General features: G+C 44.4%; 2 protein-coding genes across 2 annotated transcripts in view; one reads left to right on the forward strand and one right to left on the reverse strand.

Moving 5' to 3' along the window:
• The window catches only part of PLCL1 (phospholipase C like 1 (inactive)), a 340,709-nt gene extending 336,614 nt beyond the window's left edge, over positions 1–4,095 (reverse strand). Inside the window, exon 1 of the mRNA XM_050969473.1 lies at positions 4,043–4,095. Within this exon, the coding sequence (XP_050825430.1) occupies positions 4,043–4,063 (21 nt within the window). The 5' untranslated portion in view covers positions 4,064–4,095. The remainder of the gene's footprint in view (positions 1–4,042) is intronic.
• An 11,209-nt stretch (positions 4,096–15,304) lies between these two features.
• The window catches only part of BOLL (boule homolog, RNA binding protein), a 101,714-nt gene continuing 94,888 nt past the window's right edge, over positions 15,305–22,130 (forward strand). The window contains exons 1-2 of the mRNA XM_050969530.1: positions 15,305–15,378; positions 16,435–16,549. Of these exons, the coding sequence (XP_050825487.1) occupies positions 16,532–16,549 (18 nt within the window). The 5' untranslated portion in view covers positions 15,305–15,378; positions 16,435–16,531. The remainder of the gene's footprint in view (positions 15,379–16,434; positions 16,550–22,130) is intronic.

Here is a 22,130-nt window from a genome sequence, read left to right on the forward strand (position 1 = left end):
AGGGTTAACAAGATCAGAGAGCCTGGCTATCACCTGACCAGAGGACCAATCAGGGGACAGGATACTTTCAAATCTTGAGGGAGGGAAGTTTTTGTGTGCGCTGTTAGTGTTTGGTTGTTGTTCTCTCTGGGTTCTGAGAGTGACCAGACGTGCAACCAGGTTTCTCTCCAATCTCTCTGATACAGTCTCTTATATGTCCAGAATAGTAAGTACTAGGTAGAATAGGCAAGTTAGGCTTATGTTTGTTTTCTTTATTTGCAAATGTGTATTTGGCTGGAAGGAGTTCAAATTTGTATTTTGCTGAAAGGATTTTAATTTGTACTTGTATACTTAGGCTGGGAGGGTATTCCCAGTGTCTATAGCTGAAAGACCCTGTAACATATTCCATCTTAAATTTACAAAGAATTTTTACTGTTTTTTTTCTTTTATTAAAAGCTTTTTCTTGTTTAAGAACCTGATTGTTGTTTTATTCTGGTGAGACCCCAGGGGACTGGGTCTGGATCCACCAGGGAATTGGTGGGGAGAAAGGAGGGAAGGGGGAGAGAATGGTTAATTATCTCTCTGTGTTAGGATTACTTTCTCTCTCAGGGAGAGTCTGGGAGGGGGAGAGAGAAGGAGGGGGGGAAGGTGAATTATACAAACACCAACCCCCTGTCAAATTTTAAATCTCTTCTCCAAGTCATGGGGGTGTTAGAGCTCTTGAAAGAGGAGGTCACCAGATTTTTAAAAAAAAAAACAAGTAAAACATTTTTCTGCTATCACCATTATTAGAAGTTGATGAATTGTTTTGGTTAAAAGTTTTCTATAAACATTCAGCCTGAAGTAGACACAGTGTATGTAATATTTCACCCCAAATGGAACAGGGTCTTAAAATGAGAAGTGTCAGGCAACCTTAATAATAGGTGGTGCTACCATCCCTACCCCACACTTTTCTATTTACACTAATAAGGAAAACTTTATTAACTGCTCCCATCTTCCTCCTCAGCCTAGCTATTTAAGTGTTGGTTGATTGCTTGTAGGCATCACAAAACAAAGGGCCCTGAGAAGGGATCCGGAGGAGAAGATGCTAGTCTTATAGACCAGTACTATTAAGCATCATTAGGCTTAAAACTGAAGTGATTGCTACTTAATAGGAATGTTCATTCCACTTAATGAGAACACCTGCATATGTCTCATACAGTTTAATTCCTCTAACCACTTCTAGGATTTCTTTAACTCCAATACATGTAGAAAATACAAGAATAGCTTTTCCTAGCTCCTAGGGTGCTCTTTCTGTGATAGAGCAGTGCGCTTGATCACATGTGGCATTGTATGACCTTGGAGGCATCCTACCCTCTCAGTAGTGGAATAGTTTCCTCAGCCTGAGCAACTGAGACTAAGAGACACACATACCCTTTGTGGAGTCTCATTTATTAACTTTTTACAAAGTACAAGACACCTTCCTTGTTAGTCCCTCAAGTTCAACCCTCTTTCTAGCTCTGGGACTAATACCAACAAGCACTTTCTGCCAAGAAAAAGATGTCACCATCCCTCCTCCTAGAGAGAAGTTACAATTCAAAGTCCCACTCTCCTTAAACCAGCAATCTCCAGCTCTCCTCCCAGAAAGAGAAGTTATGCAAAACAAACTCCTACTCAGATAAGGAATCCACAGCTTTCCTGCTGAAACTGGATTACACTGTAAGCCAGTTGTAGCCCTCAGCGAGTTTCTTCTCTGGTAGCTACTTTTTTTTACTTACCCTTCACAGCTATCAGCTTGGAGAAGTTAACAGAACACAGGCCTCTTAGTAGAATCTCAGAAAACAACTCTGTCTAGGGGTACCTACCTGCAACGCCCCTCCCCCCCCCAGTAGCCTTTTATCAGGTGCAGGTGCTCATTAGTAAGTTAACTAACTACCACCTATGTGGACAGTTAAGCCCAAATCCAAAGTATGTAGATTCCTAACTTCCAGTGACGTCAAATACCTAAATATCTTTGTGGATCTTGCCTTAATTGCTTACAGGCGGATTCTGATTCCGCTTAAAGGCACTGACCGGCCACCATTTTCCTTGGCAGCTACATATATTTGGGATTTCATGCCAGGTGTCTTGCATCTGCCCCAGTAATGAGTCTAAAAGCAGTGCAATCCTTATCCCAGTGTAAATGGTGACCCTCCCTGTCAAGGTTTTTTTCCCCACTTTGAACTTTAGGGTACAAAAAGTGGGGACCTGCCTGAACACTTTAAAGCTTAATTACTAGCTTAAATCTAGTACGCTGCCACCAGCCAGAAGTCTGGGTCTGGCACACTTCTGTTCCCCCAAAACCTTCCCTGGGGAACCCAAGACCCAAACCCCTTGGGTCTCAAAGCAAGGAGAAATTAACCATCCCTCTCCTTTTCCCCCCAGACTCTCCCCACCCTGAGTTGCCTTGAGAGGCTTACACAGATCCAAACTCCTTGGATCTTAAAACAAAGAGGAATTAACCATCCCCCCTCCTTTTCCCCCCACCAATCCCTGGTGAGTTTAGAATCAATTCCTTGGATTCTAAAACAAGGAAAAATCAATCAGGTTCTTAAAAAGAAAGCTTTTAATTAAAGAAAGAAAAGGTAAAAATTATCTCTGTAAAATCAGGAAGGAAAATGCTTTACAGGGTACTCAGATTCATATAGACTAGAGGGACTCCCCCACCCAGCCTGAGATTCAAAGTTACAGCAAACAGAGGTAAAAATCCTTCCAGCAAAAGACACATTTACCAGTTGAGAAAACAAACTTAAGACTAATCCACCTTGCCTGGCTATTATTTACTATTTTGAAACATGAAAGACTGATTCAGAAAGATTGGAGAACCTGGAGTGATGTCCCTTTCCTCTCAGTCCCGAAAGCGAATAATGAACCAAACAAAAAGCACAGACAAAGACTTCCCTCCACCAAGATTTGAAAGTATCTTGTCCCCCTATTGGTCCTTTTGTCAGGTGTCAGCCAGGTTTACTGAGCTTCTTAGCCCTTTACAGGTAAAAGAGACATTAACCCTTAACCATCTGTTTATGACACTCCCACTGAATGAGTCTATCCAGTAACTGAGATTTATATGTCTACATGTTCCCCCCACACACACTTAGGTGAAAACCTTTTTGAACATTTGGGCCATTGTGGGCTGTGCAGATCTCCAGAAAGCAGCATTACTATTAAATGGTATCTTCTGCTAATCAGGAATTCCTCTTATTGGGAATGAAAGATAGAACAGTGGGTGTCCCAACAAAGAGGATTCTACTGTATTGCACTAAACTTTGTCACTAATACTTTAAGATTTGTCATTGGTAACTACAATAACATTTGATTTTATTAGTTTTTAAACAAAGTCTAGAAAACAGAATGTCCATAGCAGAGTAGGCTATATCCAGGAACACAGATGACTTCAGAGGGAGTTCTGTGGGTGTGTTAAGGGCACAGTATCTGCCTATTAACTGATAGACGCTGTTGTGTCTAGACTGACAACACTGTCAACTCTCAGAGGTGTTTTGCTAATGCCCACATACATTCAGATGCAGACAAATTTATCACAAGCCACATGCTGCCCTAAGCACTGACAGACATGTTAGAGCATATGCACAATAGACATTGCCCCCAGGAAAGATTTTTGCCCAGCCAGAATTCCTTCCGGGAGCTCTCACGCAGTGCACACGTTTCCCCTGTACAACATCCTTTAAAAGAGCACAGCGTAATTCCCTCTCCTGCCCAGTATAGCTACACTACACAATGATGTGGGAATGAAGCTATGGCCCTTTCCTTACCATATCCTGCCCCTTTTCAGGCACCCAGCAGCCCAAAGGGCACAGGGAAGGGTCAGGACTATGCATTCCATCAGGATTCTGGAGAGCTCCTGCACAGAAGTACAAGGGGAAGGGAACTTCTTGCAGTCTCACCTGTGAACCAGTACTGAGGCTGGCCAGACTCTGGCCATGTCTTCTAAAACCACGTGTGAGCCTATGTCTTTGGGCAGATGGAAGCCACTTACGAATTTTATTGGAAATATATTTTAAGATGTGTACAAAATGTTCACACCTACTTGTTTCTCACAGATGCACATTGAGCCCACGTTCCCTAATCCCTCACTGAAGGCATCCTAGGGATAGAATGAAAAAAATAATATAATTGCAATCAGAACATAAAATCCCCAAAACAATTTAAACTCCTCTGGTGTTAATTGTACAAGAGAGGAGAGATTATAAAGAGATTTAAGAGAATTGCCAGAAGGATTTAATATATTTAATATCTTCGGTTTTAAATCTCTTGTTGCTTTAATGCTTGAGGAAGAAGAGATTGTTAGAATAGGTGAAAAGAAAGGCTAAGGTCTTGTCTAAACTACACTTATTTTCCAAAAATGTCACACTGCTCATGCAGTTTCACTGGTGGTAGCCACTGTGGGAATGCTAATTTAAACAAGGTGTCAGCATTTTTATCACTGTGTTATCTGAGTAGGGTTGACTGTCAAGGTAGTTGAAATACTGGTGGGCAGTCTATACTTACACTCACACTATTGCTACTGCTGGAACTATACCAAGGGAGAAATTTTAGCTATAAAAAGGTAGAATAGACTTCATCTAAATCCAAGGGAATCCACCTAAATCCAAGGATAAACTGAAAATTACAGCTTCCTTGAGTAGTTTAATTTATGATGCCCATTTTCTTCTCCTTATTTGCATGTTTTGGGGGAGTCCTATTTTTATGCAATTTCACTCTCTCCCTCTTATATTAGTCTTGTGCATACATTCAAACTCACTGGCAGAATTTAGACAGATTAAGGTGTAAGGACTATATACACTCTACGTGATCGTAGTTCTCAATCCCAATGACAGCAATCCCATTCTGGTGCGTGCTCTACATGTGGCTCATCCATTGAGCGGTTTCTGTGCAGCTTGAGAACAATATCAGGCTCTTTAAAGTTCTGTGAAGACCCCAGACACACACAGTAGGGCAAAATCTGTGTTAGATTATTGTACTCTGTGAGCCACTACAGATAGATGTCAGGTCAAATCCAGTTTAAATTACATATCAGCTGAAACTATTACAAAGCCTACTGCAACCAGAGCTAGAGACTGCATTCTGTAAACTGCAGGGAAAAAGCAGGAGATGAATTATAAATGTGGCAAAAATAAAATTCCTATTACCCCTATACACACACACACACACACACACACACTTAAATGATAAAACAAAACTTTATTCTAACCAAAAGATTAATATGGGGGAAAGCACTGATGTCACATAAAAACCTCTCCCACCTGATTGAGGTTAAGGGAAACACTTATGATTTTAATCCTGGTCCTTGGTAATCAGTAATGATGGATAAAGAACTACAGAAACAATTTAAATGGGGATAATGATACTGACCTCCTTTATAAAGCTCTTTGATATCTATAGCTTAAAAGTGCTATATAAGAGCTAGGTACTATTTTTATTGTTTATTTGATCAAAACCCATTTAATATTATATTTTTAGTGTTTGCTGGACTGCTATTTTAAAGGTGGATACTAAAATAGAGAAACACAAATCTAAAACCAGATATCTAGTTCTTAGGCTGCAAAATCTGCTATTTTCACCTCTACAACTGGAATTTTATGGTTGTAATTTCTCTTCTTCAGCATGAAATTCTGCATTCATTTTAGCACATTGGCATGGAAAGCACTTTTAGGTTACAGACCATACAAAAATACTGATGTGTTTTTTTTTCCCAACAGTCTACATTTCATTTCAGCTTTTTAAAAACTTCTATTGGGTAGTTAGCTCTTGTAAATAAGAGGTGTAATTCTAGCAAAGGGCTATTCAGCATAATTAGTAACAATTTGATACTTCTGTTTGAAATAATTCAAAATACGGAAGATAAGCCATGTGATTATATGCAACCTTCAGGAAAAAAGATGAAAGGAAAATAAAAAGGAAATGATTACTATTTTCATTTCCATGTTTATATACACATAATTTCTTTATTTCTAAAACATAAAACAATTATATTATTTTACATTTTTCATTAATTTTTACCACATAGAAAGCTAGAATACAAGAGAGTGAAGATGACAGAAGTCTACAATAATTTATGCAAGGTTTCTCTCAAAAATGTAGCCAACATATGCAGCTCTCTCTATATATGAACTTTAAACAATGCATAAGAACATAAGGATGGCCATACTAAGTCAGACCAAGGGTTCATCTAGCCCAGTATCCCATCTTCCGACAGTGGCCAATGCCAGGTGCCCCAGAGGGAATGAACAGAACAGGTAATCATCAAGTGATCAATCCCCTGTCACCCAGTCCCAGCTTCTGGCAAACGGAGGCATAGATCTGGTCTACACTAGGGGTAGGGGGTGGGAATCGATCTAAGTTACTCAACTTCAGCTACGTGAATAACGTAGCCGAAGTCGATGTACTTAGATCTGCTCACTGCGGTGTCTTCACTGCAGTGATTTGACTGCTGACACTTTCCCGTCAACTCCGCCTGTGCCTCTCGCTCTGGTGGAGTACCGGAGTCGATGGGAGAGCACTCGGTGGTCAACCCCAGCTGGATTGATCGCTGCCCGTCAATCCAGCGGGTAATGTAGACAAGTTCTTAGAGGCTGTAGTTTGGTCAACGAAAGAATTCTTCTGTTGATCTAGTGCTGTCTATGTGGGGACTTAGGTCATCTTAAATACACTGCTCAGGGTTTTTCACATCTCTGACCGACATAGTTGAACTGACCTAAATATCTAGTGTAGGCCATGCTATATATATATATAGTTAAATTAAGATTAAAAAAATCGAAAATAGTTCCCTTGTACTATAAACTCTTGAATTTTTAAATCTAATCTCTGGCAATCCAGGACAGGTTTGTATTATAAATCAGTTATCATCCTGGCATGGTTTCCAGGGGTGGTCTGAACCAGAATGTTTGGATGCTAAATGCACCTTGGATTATAGAAGTCTCCCTTCAAAACAGCAAGCCAGCAGCCTCCCTTAAACATTGACCATTAAGATCAAGAAACCTTCTGTTCATTTCAATCATCTGTTGAGTAAACACAGCTGCTAGGTAGGAACAAGATGGAAGAGGAGACCACTAAGTAACTAGACTACACTGAGCAGAATGTTTAGTTAATGTGGACTGACCCATCAGAAGATAGTTGAAGTAGAGTCCTCTCCTCATTGATGATTGCAGTCTGAATGGAGGAACAGGGCAGAGTATTTTGAAAGAGAGGGTGGTGAAGAAAGAGGGACACAAGGTTGAAAAACAGAGGGACAAAAATGAATGGAAGGCAAAAGATAAAGGATGTCTAGAAGCACAAAAGGAACAAGGTGACAAACAGATGAGGACAGGCACGAATAAGGGGAAGAGAGAATGGGACACAGATAGGACAAGGAAACATAATGGGGTGGGGGCTGGGGGTAAAGGAGCCAAAAAGAGAAGGACAAGAAAATAAAAAAGAGTGGGGAAAGGCTTCAAATGTGAGAGACTAGGGACAAAGAAATATGACAAGCAGAGAAAGGGAGAAGTGGTGAATACAGCATCAAGAAGAGAGTGGAAGAAAAGTAGATAATGAATGACTAAAAAAATTAAAAATTCTTACATAAATTGGGAGAACTCCCTGGAAATTTTATAATTTTCTTTAGTTTTCCACTGGCCCTGGCCAATTTCCTCCCCCACCCCCGCCCCATTAGATGGCACTATATGGATAACCATGAAAATATGCTGCTAAAGAGTAAAACTATTGCCTTTAAAGGCTAGATTCCAAATTCCTTGCATATTTATAATTATGGCCTTTCTCTGTGTGCAAAGAACACAGGATAAGCCCCCAAATTGAGGAAAACTTGTGCAAAGTTGTCACAAAAGGAAAGTCACAGCATATGTCCCTTAAAAATTGGAGAAAATATTGTAGTTTTCCACAATTTTAACATTTTCCCACATACATTTATTCTGTTCCCATTTAATAGAACTCAATCTCTAAGTAGCATCCTGAGTTACATTTTTGTGGATGTGAATATGTGAAATCAGAAATCTTTTTCCGATTCAGACTATCTCCCCTATCTAATAATAATACATTAATGCTAATATTTCCATGTGGGGATCTTAAGATGCTTTCAACTACCTGGTAGATAGATCAGTATTATTATCTGCATTTTACAGATGGGAAACTGAATCAAAGCATGGGGTGTGACTTTCTCAAGGTCACACAATAAATCAATAGCAGAACTGGGACTAAAAGCCAAGAGTCCTGATTTCCAACTCTGTCTTAGTCACAAAATCAAGCTCCCTCTTTTTGTACCTGGAGTACACTCACTCCCAAATCTCTCAGCTCTCTTATTTTCTTCACTGTTGTGTATTTGATTGTCACGGTTTTTGTTCTTTACCTTGACTTCTACTTCCTTCTGTTACTGGAGCAGCACCGGAATCCTATCTATCGTCGCCACTTGTTATATCCTTGGGGGCAGCTGGTTTAGGAAGAAATCACTTGAGGTCAGACAGCAGACAGCTAACAAAACTACCATTTATTTACAGACACAGAGCTTCCTAACCCGCCGAAGCTGGCTGGGCTATCCCCTAATAATCTAACTCAGTTGCCATAGGAACAAAAACCGTGACAACCAAATACACAACATTCACTTTTATCTTTAACTTTGCTTTCTGCCTGGCTCTTCCTCCCGCACTCCCTGGAAAAGAAAAATGTCTTGCAGGCACAAGTCCATAAACAAAGAACCATATATTTTTATTTCTGGAAGAGAATACACAGGGAGCTCACTCTAACCTGCTGATGGATGGAGAGGAATTAAAAACAGACACTCCTTATTTCCTCTCCAAATGAATGCCTGGGCCAGGGTTTACTTCTCATTTTGGAAGAAACATACACCGGGCAGCCTGCACAGTAACTATTACAATATTTAAATCATGTTAATGGATAATAAGAGGGCCAGTGCAACCATTTAGGCGACCTAGCAGTCGCCTAGGGCACTAGGATTTGGGGGGTGGCATTTTCTTCGGCGGCGACTGCGGTGGCCGGATCTTCGGCCACCACAGTCGCCGCTGGCATTTAGGCAGAGGGAACTGGGGCAGGGGAGCACAGGGAGGGCCGCCTGCAGCAAGTAAGGTAGGGGCAGCATGCAGGGGAACTCCCCGCCCTAGCTCACCCCTGCCCCGCCTCCTCCCCGAGCACACCATGGCCACTTCACTTCTCCTGCCTCCCAGGCTTGCGGCACCTAAGCTGATTGGTGCCGCAAGCCTGGGAGGCGGCAGAAGTGCAGCAGCCATAATGTGCTCGGGGAGGAGGCGGGGCAAGGGTGAGCTGGGGAGGGGCGGGTGCCTCAGGTCGGAGGGTGAGGGGGTGGAGAGCTGCCATGGGGGGGCATCTCAGGGCAAAGGGGGGGAGCTGCCGCGGGGTGGAGGTCTCAGGGCGGGGGCTTGGGGACGGGGGAAGGTGCAAGGTGGAAGTTTCGCCTAGGGCACGAAACATCCTTGCACCGGTCCTGATAATAAGTTTTAATAGTTAATAGAGACAAAAATATTATCAACTCTACTTCATTAATATTTACTATTTATTTTAAGTTTATTGACTTATCAGGATTTCAGACTTTAAATGATCAAAATCGAAAACAGGTCAATCTCTGCCATTTTTTCTCAAAAGTCCTATTTTTATCATGATTTTTAGTGTTAAATGTAAGATGTCAAAAATCTAGATTTTGAAATAGCTGTATCAGGTCTAGCATAAAAAAAATCCAGCAGTTAAAAATATGCCATACAGTCTTTCATATCTCAGATTTCTTTAAATGCTATGTAAGGCAGAACAGGAAGACAAGTCTTTCATATGCCTTTCATATTCCAAGCTGAAGAGTTCAAAGCCATATCAGATGAAAGCATGTAGAAACAACGCACTATTATTAGGTTAAACCTTTGTGTTTTGTGGTAGGTATTCATAAAATTAGGTCAGTGATTGTAATTCAGTAAGTCTTTATAAAATAACCATTAATCCTTCTGAATTTTCATCAGCTCTGCTAATGCTACTCTTATGATGTAGTTTTATTTTCTCAGCCAGATTAAAAATTTCACCATTAAAGTCTTCTCTACACTAAAGGGAAAAGTCAATCTAAGCTACGCAATTTGACTTACGTGAATAGCTTAATTCAAATCAAAGATCTACTTAGCACAGGGTCCATACTACACAACATCGATGGGAGACGCTCTCCCATCGACTTCCCTTACTCTTCTCTATCAGGTTGATACAGGAGTCGATGGGAGAGTGATTGGCAGGCGATTTAACAGGTCTTCACTAGATCGCCACAGCATCAATCCTCCAGTAAGTGTAGACAAGCCCTTAAGAGTTAACCCTCACATGATCATGTGCTAAAGACACAGAATCCTACAAATCTCATTTGCTGAGTTTCCAAGTTCAGCATGCTAACAACGACTGCAACAATACTACTATGGCAAATGGATAGGGTGAGCAGATGTCCTGTTTTTAAAGGGACAATCCCGTATTTAATCCCTCCTGTAGGTGTCCCGACTTCTTCTTAATAACGGGCAAATTGTCCCATATTTTCTGTTCCCCACCACCATCAGTACTTGTGGGTCCTGCTGCTGTCTGGATCCCCACTTGCAAGACTCCCACCCACAAGCGGTGAGTGTGGGGGGGTCCAGTGGCTGACAATGAGGTGGGTGTGCAAGGCTGGTAGCGGCGCAAAACTGCAGCGCAGGAGGCTGGCCAGTCCCCATGCTGGTCCATCAGCACAGCCCTGTCCCGCTTCTGGACGGCACTGGCTGCATGCTGCGGTGGCTGATGAGTGTGGGCAGGTACCAGGCGGCAGCCAGTTACGTGTCGCCTCTGCTGCCCACCCATTGGCCCTTTATGTGCTCCCCCTCTCACTGTCTTCTCCTTGCTTTGCCCCTTCACTCCCCCAGCCTCACTGCTCTTCCATATTCCCCGCCGGCAAGAAGTGTCCTGCTCCCAGCGCTGTGCAGAGAACCAGCCCCTGGTCAGAGCACTCAGCTCACCAACAGTCTGACTGGTAGGCTTCTTACTTCTTCCACTGCCTCTGGCTGGGCCGGTGCCTTGGGAAAGCCCAAGACCCTCCAGCCCGGGGCGCTGGCTAGGAGAAGCCAAGCCCTGCATGTACCAAAGTCCCACACAGTACTGACATGGGAAGCCTGTTTGCCCCTCAGCTAAGCTCTGGAGTGACAGGGGGAAGCGATTTCCAGCCTGTTTGCGCCCCAACCCTGCAGGTGCCTCAGTAGCCCTCCAAACAGGGACTTAGCTTAGCACCCTCTTCGCCTCACCCCCCTCCCACCCTGGTTCCTGCCCCCAGGGAGCACGGGGCTGCTCCATCCCCTAGGCACCCTCCCTTGCTGAGCCACCTCTCTGGCAGGGTTAGCTGAAGCCCCTGCAGTCAAGTTCCCTGAGCCCTGGTGCACAATAGATCCTTAGGGCTTAACCCCTTCCTGCCCGCGCTGTAGCCAGGGGACAGGAGGCGGCTGGGTTACGTTGGTGACCAGCAGCAGCCCGGAGGTGTTAGCTGCTTTTTGACACTGTGAAGGCAGGAAGGGACAAGCTGCTTCCAGCCACAGGGGAGCACATGGAGGGGGGAGGAGTGAGGAAGAGATGACCTCTGCAAAGACACAAGCCAGATCATTCCTTCCCCCCCACCCCACTCCAGCTGGATGCAGCTCCCATCCCTTCCCTCCTGCACAGAGCAGAAAGGCTGCTGCTGGCCATATTCTGGAATGAACCCTGGCATAAAACTGGGGAGGATGTGACTTTGCAAGCCCCCCCACATGTTGCCTCAGGAAGACATGGTATCAGGTACTAGGAGAGGTGGGTCTGTCCCAGCACAGAGAGCGGAGAGCGCTGGGCAGGGAGGGTCTCAACCCCCCTGTGTGAGAGTGGTGTACAGGAGTGTGTGTGTGTCACCTCTCCCAATGTGAACCCTAAAGCCTTAAAGATAAGAAGAGAAATTAAAAGAGTCCAACTACACAGTATTTCTTTTTAACAGGGGCTCAGTCAACTTGATGTTAACTTTAACATTTGTACTGCATAGTTCTGATGGATTGCTGTTGAATTGGCTTGAATACGAGTAATTTTACTAGGTGTCCCGTATTCAGCATAGGGAAATATGGTCATCCTACAACTGGCTAATGAAGAAGCACTGTAGTTATCTCAATAAAAGTAGTGCCCCACCTCCTCAGAGCTGAAAGAAATGCGGAAATGCTATATAATCAATTAATCAAAAAGCAATTTAGAGAGAAATGTGCAGGGGCTTGTTTATATGCCACGCATCCTTTTATTTTTAAGTCACTAGCTAGAATCTGGTTGATGATGACCAAATAATCATTAACAAGTTATTTGGTGGCTTGTGTCAAATGAGTACATTTCAGCTCACTTCCCTGTGTAGGTATCTACATCACAAAAAATATCATGATAATTGACACTAAATGGAACCATTGTTTGTAGTCTCAGCAAGCAGTAACTGAATGGGCAAGTAACTCAAGCGGGGCTGGTCCAGTTCCACATATAGGCTATGCCAGCTACTACCATTAGCTAATGGAATTAAAAGGTTCAATCCCAAATAACAAATCATGATGGGGGTTTATTTATATATATATATATATACACACATACACACACACACACACAAACACTGATTGATAGAAGTTTACTTTGTGTGAATGTGGATGACTGAAATATTTCAAAATTATTTATTTATTTTTTTAATTTTAAGATAGTGGCCTGCAGTGAAGATCCATGTGAAGATTTGGAGAAACTGGAAGAACAATGGTGACTGTGGATCAAAAGTGGAAGTGAGGACATAATAGTCCGAAAGGCCTCACTAGAGTTACTTTTTATAAATGCAAACAGTTTGTTTTATATTAAAGATTTGTATTTCAGTCAGAGGTACTACCAATCAGGGAACATATAGAAAGGTCAATTTCCTTACAGTAACCAAGGGTGGCTCTAGGGATTTTGCCACCCCAAGCACGGCAGGCAGGCTGCCTCCGGCAGTTTGCCTGCGGACGGTCTGCTGGTCCCGCGGCTTTGCCTGCGGGAGGTCCACCGAAGCCACAGGACCAGCGGACCCTTCGTAGGCAAGCCGTCGGAGGCAGCCTGCCTGCGGCCCTTGCAGAGCCGGCAGAGCACCCCCCGCGGCTTGCCACCCCAAGCACGCGCTTGGCTTGCTGGGGCCTGAAGCCGCCCCTGACAGTAACTTAAATTCTTCTAGATGCCTTTGTCCATACAGATCCCATTATGGGTGCAGCATGTGTCTAATCCACATGAGTCTGGAATCTGTTAGCTAGCAGTGTCTGTTGAGAGTGTGCATGTGCTGTGTGTCAAATGTGGTGATTCGATTCATTGTGGAAAAACTTTCACATAGAATTGTTCTTGCTTATCTGGCATGTAGGAGTGCTCCTGTGAACTCTATAAACTGTGAAGGCATGAGAACAGATTTGGCCCAGTTGAGAGAGAGAGAGACCATTGCCAAAGGGAGGAGAGAAAATCCTTGAAAATTGGTCCAGGATTCTCAACTGTTGTGTTAAAATGTCCTTAAAACTGCCATGGGTCTCAAGCCTTACAGCTCATTCTGCATTCCAGCAGCTTTGAACCATACTAAGAGATCAGCTAATTTTGATGGGACTGTATCTTGTAAATCCTTTGACTAAGTGATCTCAGATTTGCACCACTATCTTATCCAAGTCTCTCTCCCGGCAAAGCATTTTCAGGTCAGTCTGGTTCTGTGTGTGCAACCAGAATGTAAGTGTAATAGCTTTTGAAATATTGTATTCTACAGCTGGTTCTTAGTGGTGTTTACTAGGTGAGATCACGGGATGACCATTTATGTCAGTTTCATGTGAATCTTGAATATATATTTTTTCTGAGCTCTGAGCAAAAAGAGTGAACTCTATCTCCCAACTCTCTGGACCAAAGGCCCCAAATTTGCATCACTAACTCTACCCAGCTCTTGATGTGCCTCAGCAATTTTCAAGGCAATTTGTCTGTGTATGTTAAAGCACTTTGAAAAATCAGCTCTAAAACAGAAAGCTTCTCCAGCTTAACTATAGACGCCCTTCCACGCCTTTCTAATGAGAAAGTGCCTGAGCCTTGTCTACATTGCAATGTCCATTAGCTCCCATCAGTAGCAAATTATGGGTCAGCTTTTGAGAATGAGGGATTTTACTTCAGTCTCTCCCTCTAGGGAATGATGTGTGTTACCGTTTCTCTCTCAGCTTGTGCAGGGCCGGCTTTAGGCCTATTCCACCAATTCCCCCAAATCAGGCCCCGTGCCTAAGAGGGTCCCGCACCCAGTGAGAATCCCTTCCCTGGCTAGAGGCGCCTTTTTCATTTTTACTCACCTGGCGGCGCTCCGGGTCTTCAGCGGCACTTCGGTGATGGGTTCTTCACTCACTCCAGGTCTTCAGCGGCACTAAAGGACTCGCCACCGAAGTGCCACCGAAGAGTTGGAGCACCGCCCGGTGAGTACAAGCCCGTGTTTTTTTCCTCTCTTTTTTTTTTAAGTCATCCCTGCCGGGGCCCCGCCAAAACTGTTCGAATTGGGCCCTGCACTTCCTAAAGCCGGCCCTGAGCTTGTGTGTTAAGTCTTTGGCCACGTCCAGACTAGGAATTAAAATCGATTTTAGATACGCAACTTCAGCTACGAGAATAACGTAGCTGAAGTCGAATTTCTAAAATCGAGGTACTCACCAGTCTGGACGGCGCGGCATCGATGTCCGCGGCTCTCCGCGTCGATTCCGGAACTCCGTTCGGATTGATGGAGTTCCGGAATCGATGTAAGCGTGCTCGGGGATCGATACACCGCGTCCAGACTAGACGCGATATATTGATCCCCGAGCAATCGATTTTAACCCGCCGATGCCGCGGGTTAGTCTGGACGAGGGCTTTCTCCCTCTATGAATGGAAAATGCAGTTGGCAGAATTTGTGTGTGTTACATGTCCTCAGGTAATTAGGATGGAAGAGGACTTTGATGTATGTCTGACAATCTCTCCCCTTCTTCAGATTGTGTGGGGACTTTTGCTACGCATTTCATTGAGCAATCTAGCTCATTCACAGAGTCTTCCCTGAGCTCCAATTTGCAATACTTACACCACCCGTCCCTGGTACTATTCTTGTATGTTTGTGTGCCAGCCAGCCTGTGATCAGTGTTTTGCAAGTGTGTGTTATGGGGGTTTGTTGGTGAAATGATACTCACTGAGGGGGAGGGGGAGAAGGAATGTGTGTGAGTGTCAGAAACTCAGAAGCACACAGGGAATGGAGGAGCAGCCAGCAGCCAACAGCTTTGTGCTGCTTTCTCCTGCTGCTCCAGGCCTGGAAGTCAGAAACCAACCACTACCCAGCTGCTGCTACTGGTGGCACCAGGGTCTAGTAACTCACCCCTGGAGGTGAGTAAGCAGCCCTCTCACTCCCAGTGCTCTAGGGTGTCTAAGGAGCTGTAAGGGGTTTTTGTGTGGTGCTTAGGAGTTGTGCGTGCCTGTCCCAGAGCAGCAGGCTGAACTCAGGGTGAGTGACAGCACCAGCAGGTGCAAGGGATGGTGGCAGAGGGGGGAGTTCCACTTTCCAGGCATGGCCCCTAAACACTGATGTCTGATAACTCAATGAAAGAGCTCTTTTACTGAGGTGGGAAGTGAAAACTGCCCAAGTTGCAGGGAAGAGATGATTACAGTGAACTGCAGGGGGAGATTGGAAGTGATAAAGAAGTGTGCTGAAGGGAGTAGCAGGGAGAATGGGGAGGGGGGGTTAGCAGGTAGGATGTATTTTGCAGAAGATGGAAGGAGCAGTAACTGATGGGCTTCAGGGGAGATAGAAGATGACTGAATGGGCTGACGCAGGTGGCCGATGGGATATGGGGAGATAACTGAGTGGAACTCAGTGAGGGTTTGGAGGTGATATCTCTTGAGGTTGCAGGGTCCTGATAAGGGATGGGAGTTTAGTAGTTCTTGGGAGGTTAGATACGTGGGACACATGGGGAGAAATGCTAGGGGACACATGGGGATGAAGTAGTATCTGTTTGGGGCCCATAGGGTGGAGAATGACGGAGGACAGCTCTGTGGGATCCACAGGAGGGACTATGGGAGGGTAGCTGTGCTGGAGCCCTGGGGAAATGCTGCCTTATGCTGTTCCCCCTATGAGTACCACACAACAGTGGGGCAAAGGAGCTGTGTGGGGCCCCTGAAGGGGAAGGGAGTGAGGTAGTTCTGCGGGGCGCATGGGGAATGGAGGTCAGGTAGTTGTGTGGTAGAGACAATTGCCCGCCCGCTTCTCTTTTTCCCTGCTGCCGCGGACAATGCCTAACATCAATCCCTGCCCTGACTGTACCTCAGTGCTGCCCCCTACCCGTGCGTTAGGCAGGGAGAAGACCCCCTCCGGCGCACACTGCGTTTTCCTTTCCGGGCCCGCCCGCCCCGATGTTACTCCTTCGGCTCTGTGTGGGTTTACAGCCAGGCGCGCGTCGGGCTCGGAGCTGCCGTGGCGTGCGGAAGAAGCTGCGTGCGGGAAACGTGCTGCGGAGACTTTGAGGCCGGTGTGAGGCGGGAGATGGAGCCCGACAACGCGGTGAGTAGCGGGGGCCCGGCCACCCAGGAGATAAGCGGAGCCACAGGCGACGCCGCCCCCAGCTCCACTGGGAGGTTCGGAGTGGGGTGGCTCCCGGGGGAATGTGCCTCAGGACCTGCGACTGGTGCTGTGAGTGACTTCCCTGTGGGTGTGACGTACGGCGGCGAGTGTTGGCTGTGCAAAGGCGCGGGCTCTGGGGCGAAAGGGCTCAGACACTCGGGTGAAAGGGTGTGTCCTCGCGCCATTAAGTAGCCGGGGGCAGGGAGCGAGGCAGCTGCTCCCTAGGCCGGGCACGGCTTTCCCGCCAAAACCAGCGGGGAGGGCCAGCCCCGCCCACCGCTCGAGCGAGCCGTTCGCCCCTTCCCGGCGCGAGCTCATTCCACCTCCCACCGCTCGAGTGAGCCGTTCGCCCTTCCGGAGCACGTGCTTCTCTCGCCTCGCTCCCGTTTTAGCACGAGGCGTTCACCCCCCCCCACCGCTCCCCTCCCGCAGGGTGGAGACCTACTTAACAGTGAGGGCGGGGCTGTTCTGTGGCAGGGGACGTTTTCACTGAGGGCTGGGAGAGCTGGCCAAGGAGATTCAGGAGGCCTCCGGGTCTTGCTGAGGCCTGACACACTTTACTGGTTGTGGGGCGCTCCAGTGTTCTATTTCTTTTCCTCAGTAAAGGGGCAGGAAGGAAGTTGGGGCGCAGGTAACCCCACCTCCCTCTTGGTCATCTGTTCCAGCAAGGTGTAGTTGCATGCCTCAGTGAAAAGCAAGCTGGGACCACACCCTAGTATGTAGCTACACATCAGTGAAAGCTTCTGGTGCGGGGGAGGCAGCAGAAGTGTGTGTACTGTACAGAGCGCCAAAAGCAATGTGATGGTGGGGTTGTACCAGGGATCTACATAGTGTGACAGACTTTAATCTAGCTACCATGAATAACAGCACTAGTCTAGATGTAGCAGCTCGAGTTTCAACGCAGGCAACCAGTAGTGTAGTGGTAAACAAGGAAGTAGGTAAACTAAGCTACACTAAACTCTCTATTCCCGGAATGAGAGTTGACTACATTACTGCAAGTAACCAGAATACAAGCCTGCAGGGAAGCTTGGGTACATAGTCTGTCTGCTAACCTGTGGCACCCTGTGTTACTATTATTTTTAGTGGCCCATGCCTGCTAGATTAAAGCCAGCAGGGGAAGCCTATCTCTGCTGCAACTACACCTTTACTGGCAGTGTATGTATACCCTGCACTTGTCAAGTGTTGGTCATTTCTCCTTTCTCTGTTAGGTAGCTTAAACTCTTGTAGATCACTTCCCTCCTTCCCACTGTTCCTCTGTAAAATGGGTTTAATGATACATACCTTAGTAAAGCATTTGGAAAAGCAGCTTTATGGTTTGGGGGAGATGGTATTTTCTCGTACAAGGAAAGGAAAATGCACTTATCCCCCTTTGTAAAAATAGCAAGTCTTCTCTCAGTTTAACTACCCTGCTGACTTCTCTTGTGAAACCACCACAGTATTTTAGCTCTAAAATTAAAATACATTAGATTTACATTTCAAACATTTGTAATTGTGCACATTTTTGGAGACATGATTATAATCTGTTGCAGAGGTATAGTTTGAAATAACAGGAAAAGATTGGATGTTTAACTCTTGGGGTTTTTATGTCTAAAGCGTATGAGACAGGAAAAATTAATTAGAAGAGTGGATTAATCATTTTGCTATGATAAATTTCTAATCCATAGCAACCACCTCCTCCAACAATTCTTTTAAAAGTTTTGTTTGGCATAGTGTTTTAAAATTCAGATGGTGAAAGGCACTTCTTTCTGTGCATTATAAATTAAAAAAAAAAACAACCTCTCAGTCTATGTACTGGTAGGAGTGACACTTGATAGACTGGCAGTGGCTATGATCCTAATTTAGGGTACACAAGATGTTTTTAGCCTACTTTGTTACTAGTTAAACATTAAAAAGATAGGAAGTTAAAGAAAATATTTCACTAAAATGCAATTCTTAATTTAAAAAAAAACATTTGGTGCTATATTGGAATTATTCAGAAGGAAAAAATGAGGATTAAATGTATCAGTCAATTTGATTTCTTTTAAAAGAACTGAATTTTTCACTTTTTCTGTACAAATTTTAAAGTAACATTTCTGTGTATATAGCAGTATTTTTAAACTCTTTGGATAAGGGGCTGCATCTCCTATTTGTCTTAAACGACTGCTTCTCTTAAACTGCTATAATTTACTCTCCCAAGCCAACCAAAAAGCCCACTTATGCAATCATGTGGGACATCAGGCAGAAAGAAGATGACCTGCCTCACAGCTGACCTCTGCAGTTTGTGATCTCTACGGTCCCACCAGCAGGAAGAAGAGAGATTGTTCTGGGACTGGAATTACCCTTGCACTTCTGCTGGAAGAGGGAAAGTGACAGGGTGGAGGGAAGACAAACCTGGTTCTTAATATTAAAACAAACTGATTTGGCAAGAGAAGAAGTTTGGGATAGTTAGCATTGGACAGGTGGATTTACACTCTTCTCAGTCACCACGAAGTCATATGTTTCCTACAGTATAATGGTCTGAAAACTACTAAAGCAGCAAAGAATCCTGTGGCACCTTATAGACTAACAGACGTTTTGGAGCATGAGCTTTCGTGGGTGAATACCCACTTCCTCAGATGCAGATCCTCAGATCCACTTCCAGACTAACACGGCTACCCCTCTGATACTTGAAAACTACTAGTGTGTGATAGAAAAAATTCAGAGTTTAGTTGAGGAGTTGTTTTTGGAACTGAAAGGTTCCTATTAGTTAGGGAAGAGCCACCCCAGATGCTAGGATGGCACTTTGTGATATTGGGCTCCTTTAATATCATACCTCAGCACCTAGGTATGAGCAGGGAAGTCTGCAACCTTCTCTGCATAGCCATAAATGTTCCAATGCTACTTCCATTGGAATACAAGTAGACCTTCAGAATTTAAGAGTCTGACCACACTCAGACTACTCCGGCAGATTCCCAAATCATGGAGAGGCAATAGCCCAGGACTTGGAACTCATGCAGTAAATATTGGAAACTTCAAATCCAAGTCTACCAAGTCCTGAAATTAACTGTTTTGAATATTTGAACATGAATGCAATTCATGGATGCAATCTTATACTGTATAGGGTTTGGTTCCTGGCTACCTAAAAGACTATCTCTTTCCCTTAGTGCCACCGTGACAGTTGATATCATGTGATGTACTCTTGTTAACACTCTAGATTTAAGTGTATAGAAGGTGTAGGCAGACTATTTTCAGTGCAGGCACTTGGTATTGTATTTGCTTTCCAACTGGTCCAACAGAGCCAAAATCTGTTGAGCTTCAGAAAGCAGTGCTCAGTTTATATTATCATCTTTTGTCAGAAGCTAGTAACTCTGAATTATGTGTGCAAGCCCAGTTCATGGGGTGGCTTTGTGTTGGTAAGAATCGATGCACTGATTAGTGTTTTAATATCATTCATGAGCCTAAGGACCAATGTGACAGGTATATTTTGTACATTTAAAAATAAATTATTATTAGCGGATGATTCTAGTCAACAGATTACTCCCCAGAAAGTGTATTATAAAACTATTAAAATTTTGAATGTTAAGATATTTTATATTCCACGATATAAGTTTGGTTTCAAGTTTCAAACAAAGAACATAATGTCTTCAATTCAATTGATCTTGAGGAATTTTTATTAATATGAGGAATCATGTTCATTAGTAGATTGCTTAGTCTCATGGCATAGTTTGTGATATACCAGTTCTCAGCCATATGAGATTTATAAACTTTGGAACCAGTGTGTTGGACTGTACCTGCAGACAGTTTTGAACATAGCATACAGTTCACATAGCACTGATCTCATATGCTCATATGGACTTACCCCACAGTGAATAGACTGCCACATTTTATGCCTGTTAACTACTATGAATATTCTTCAAAGATAGACCCAAATGGACAGTACTGAAGTAGTTCAACCCAGTAACAACAAGCATGGATTAGTGTTGCAAGGTTTGCCTCATCCAGGAAAGAATACAATCAAATAGCTGGTCACAAATGGAAACAAAAATTCTATGAACCTGTGATGAGGTGCTCTCCTCACTGCTGGACAGCACCATCTCCTGGCGATTAGCTCTGTGAGGCTGATGCCCGTCCCTTTGATAGCACTCCGGTCTCTCTCTGACTTCAGGTGTTGCTGCTTCCTCTTCATGACTTAGCTCTCCAGCCAAGTCACTCAGCGGTACCCCCTTAGGGGAAGCAGGTTATCTTTCAAAGTCTCTTTCCATAAGTAGTGTCAGGCAGTCCTCACATTTGCTGCCCTACGTCACTCTATCCTTGACTCTAGCAGTTTTTAGAACGCTTGCCCTTAATAACACCCTCTACTCTGGGTTCCAGTCCAGGACCCTGTAGGGAACAGTTAAGGGCTGCAGCTGCACCCCCTTACTGCTCCCCACTGAACACCTTCCTTCCATGTTGCTTCTCCCCTACCTCAGGGTAGGGGACTGCAGGCTTCCGCCCTGATGCTTCCCTTCACTATAGCCAGTCTCCTGGCTTTATAGAAGCCCCTCCCATTCGAACTTCCTTCTAATTAAATATTATATATATTAATCCAGCTTAAATCTCCCCCATTTGCAGTCAAATTGCCTGATTGGGCCACTTTGGCCTAATTGGGCTCTTGCAGAGGCAGTGTGGGGAGTACACCCCATCACAGAGCCACTGCTGCTTCCTGGTAATCCAAGCACAATGTGTTCCAGAAGTATGCAAAGATTGTAAACCAATTTAGCAGGAGAGGACCCTTGCCAATACATAGACCACTTACATACCTCCTCAGTTCCTCAGATTGCTTTTTCCTCCACTGTAAAGTCACTCTTTCTCCATGTTGGATCTGTCAGCTTGTTCTCATCAAGGTCTCGGAGAGATATTTGGAAACTCAATTTCAACAGAACCAGAGCTAGAACTTGGTGTCACTGGTGTACTGATAGCATTGCAGCCCCAAATGCCTTACAGTTTCCTTGAGATGTCTAATTTATATAATAAGATTCTCTGTGTGTCATTCTGAAGGCTAAAATGTTTGTAGAGTCAGCATGAAGTTATGGAAGCAGCTATGAGCATGGTTGAGAGTTCTTTTTGTTCAGAATATCTGCAGCTTGAATCATCGCTGGGTTTTGTGATCTGTTACCCTCCAGTTCTTAAGTTCTCAGTCATTTTGACTTTATGAATTACATCTGTGCAGTTTACTGCTAGAGTAAGGCATATATCTATTCCATACCATGCTGAGTGTCCTAGACCATTGTAATATCAGAGGTAACTCAATCAACCAACCACCCCTTATTCTGTAGCTAATTTACAAACAGCAGTTTCATGATCATAAGGGGAGACTGTACAGGTAGTCAATTATTTTTTGTCAAGGTCCAAATTTCTTAGTCGAGGTATGATCAATGTTCAGACTCCAAAGAATATAATAAAAAAATATAATAATATTAATTAAATAAAAGGATTTCAGGGTCTGTTCAAAAGGGTCTGGCTGTCTGGATTTGGCTTGCAGTCTGCCTACTGACTATCCCGGTACAGATGGTAAACTACTTGT

This window comes from Gopherus flavomarginatus, chromosome 10 (assembly GCF_025201925.1).
Source record: "Gopherus flavomarginatus isolate rGopFla2 chromosome 10, rGopFla2.mat.asm, whole genome shotgun sequence".
NCBI classification, from domain to species: Eukaryota; Metazoa; Chordata; order Testudines; family Testudinidae; genus Gopherus; species Gopherus flavomarginatus.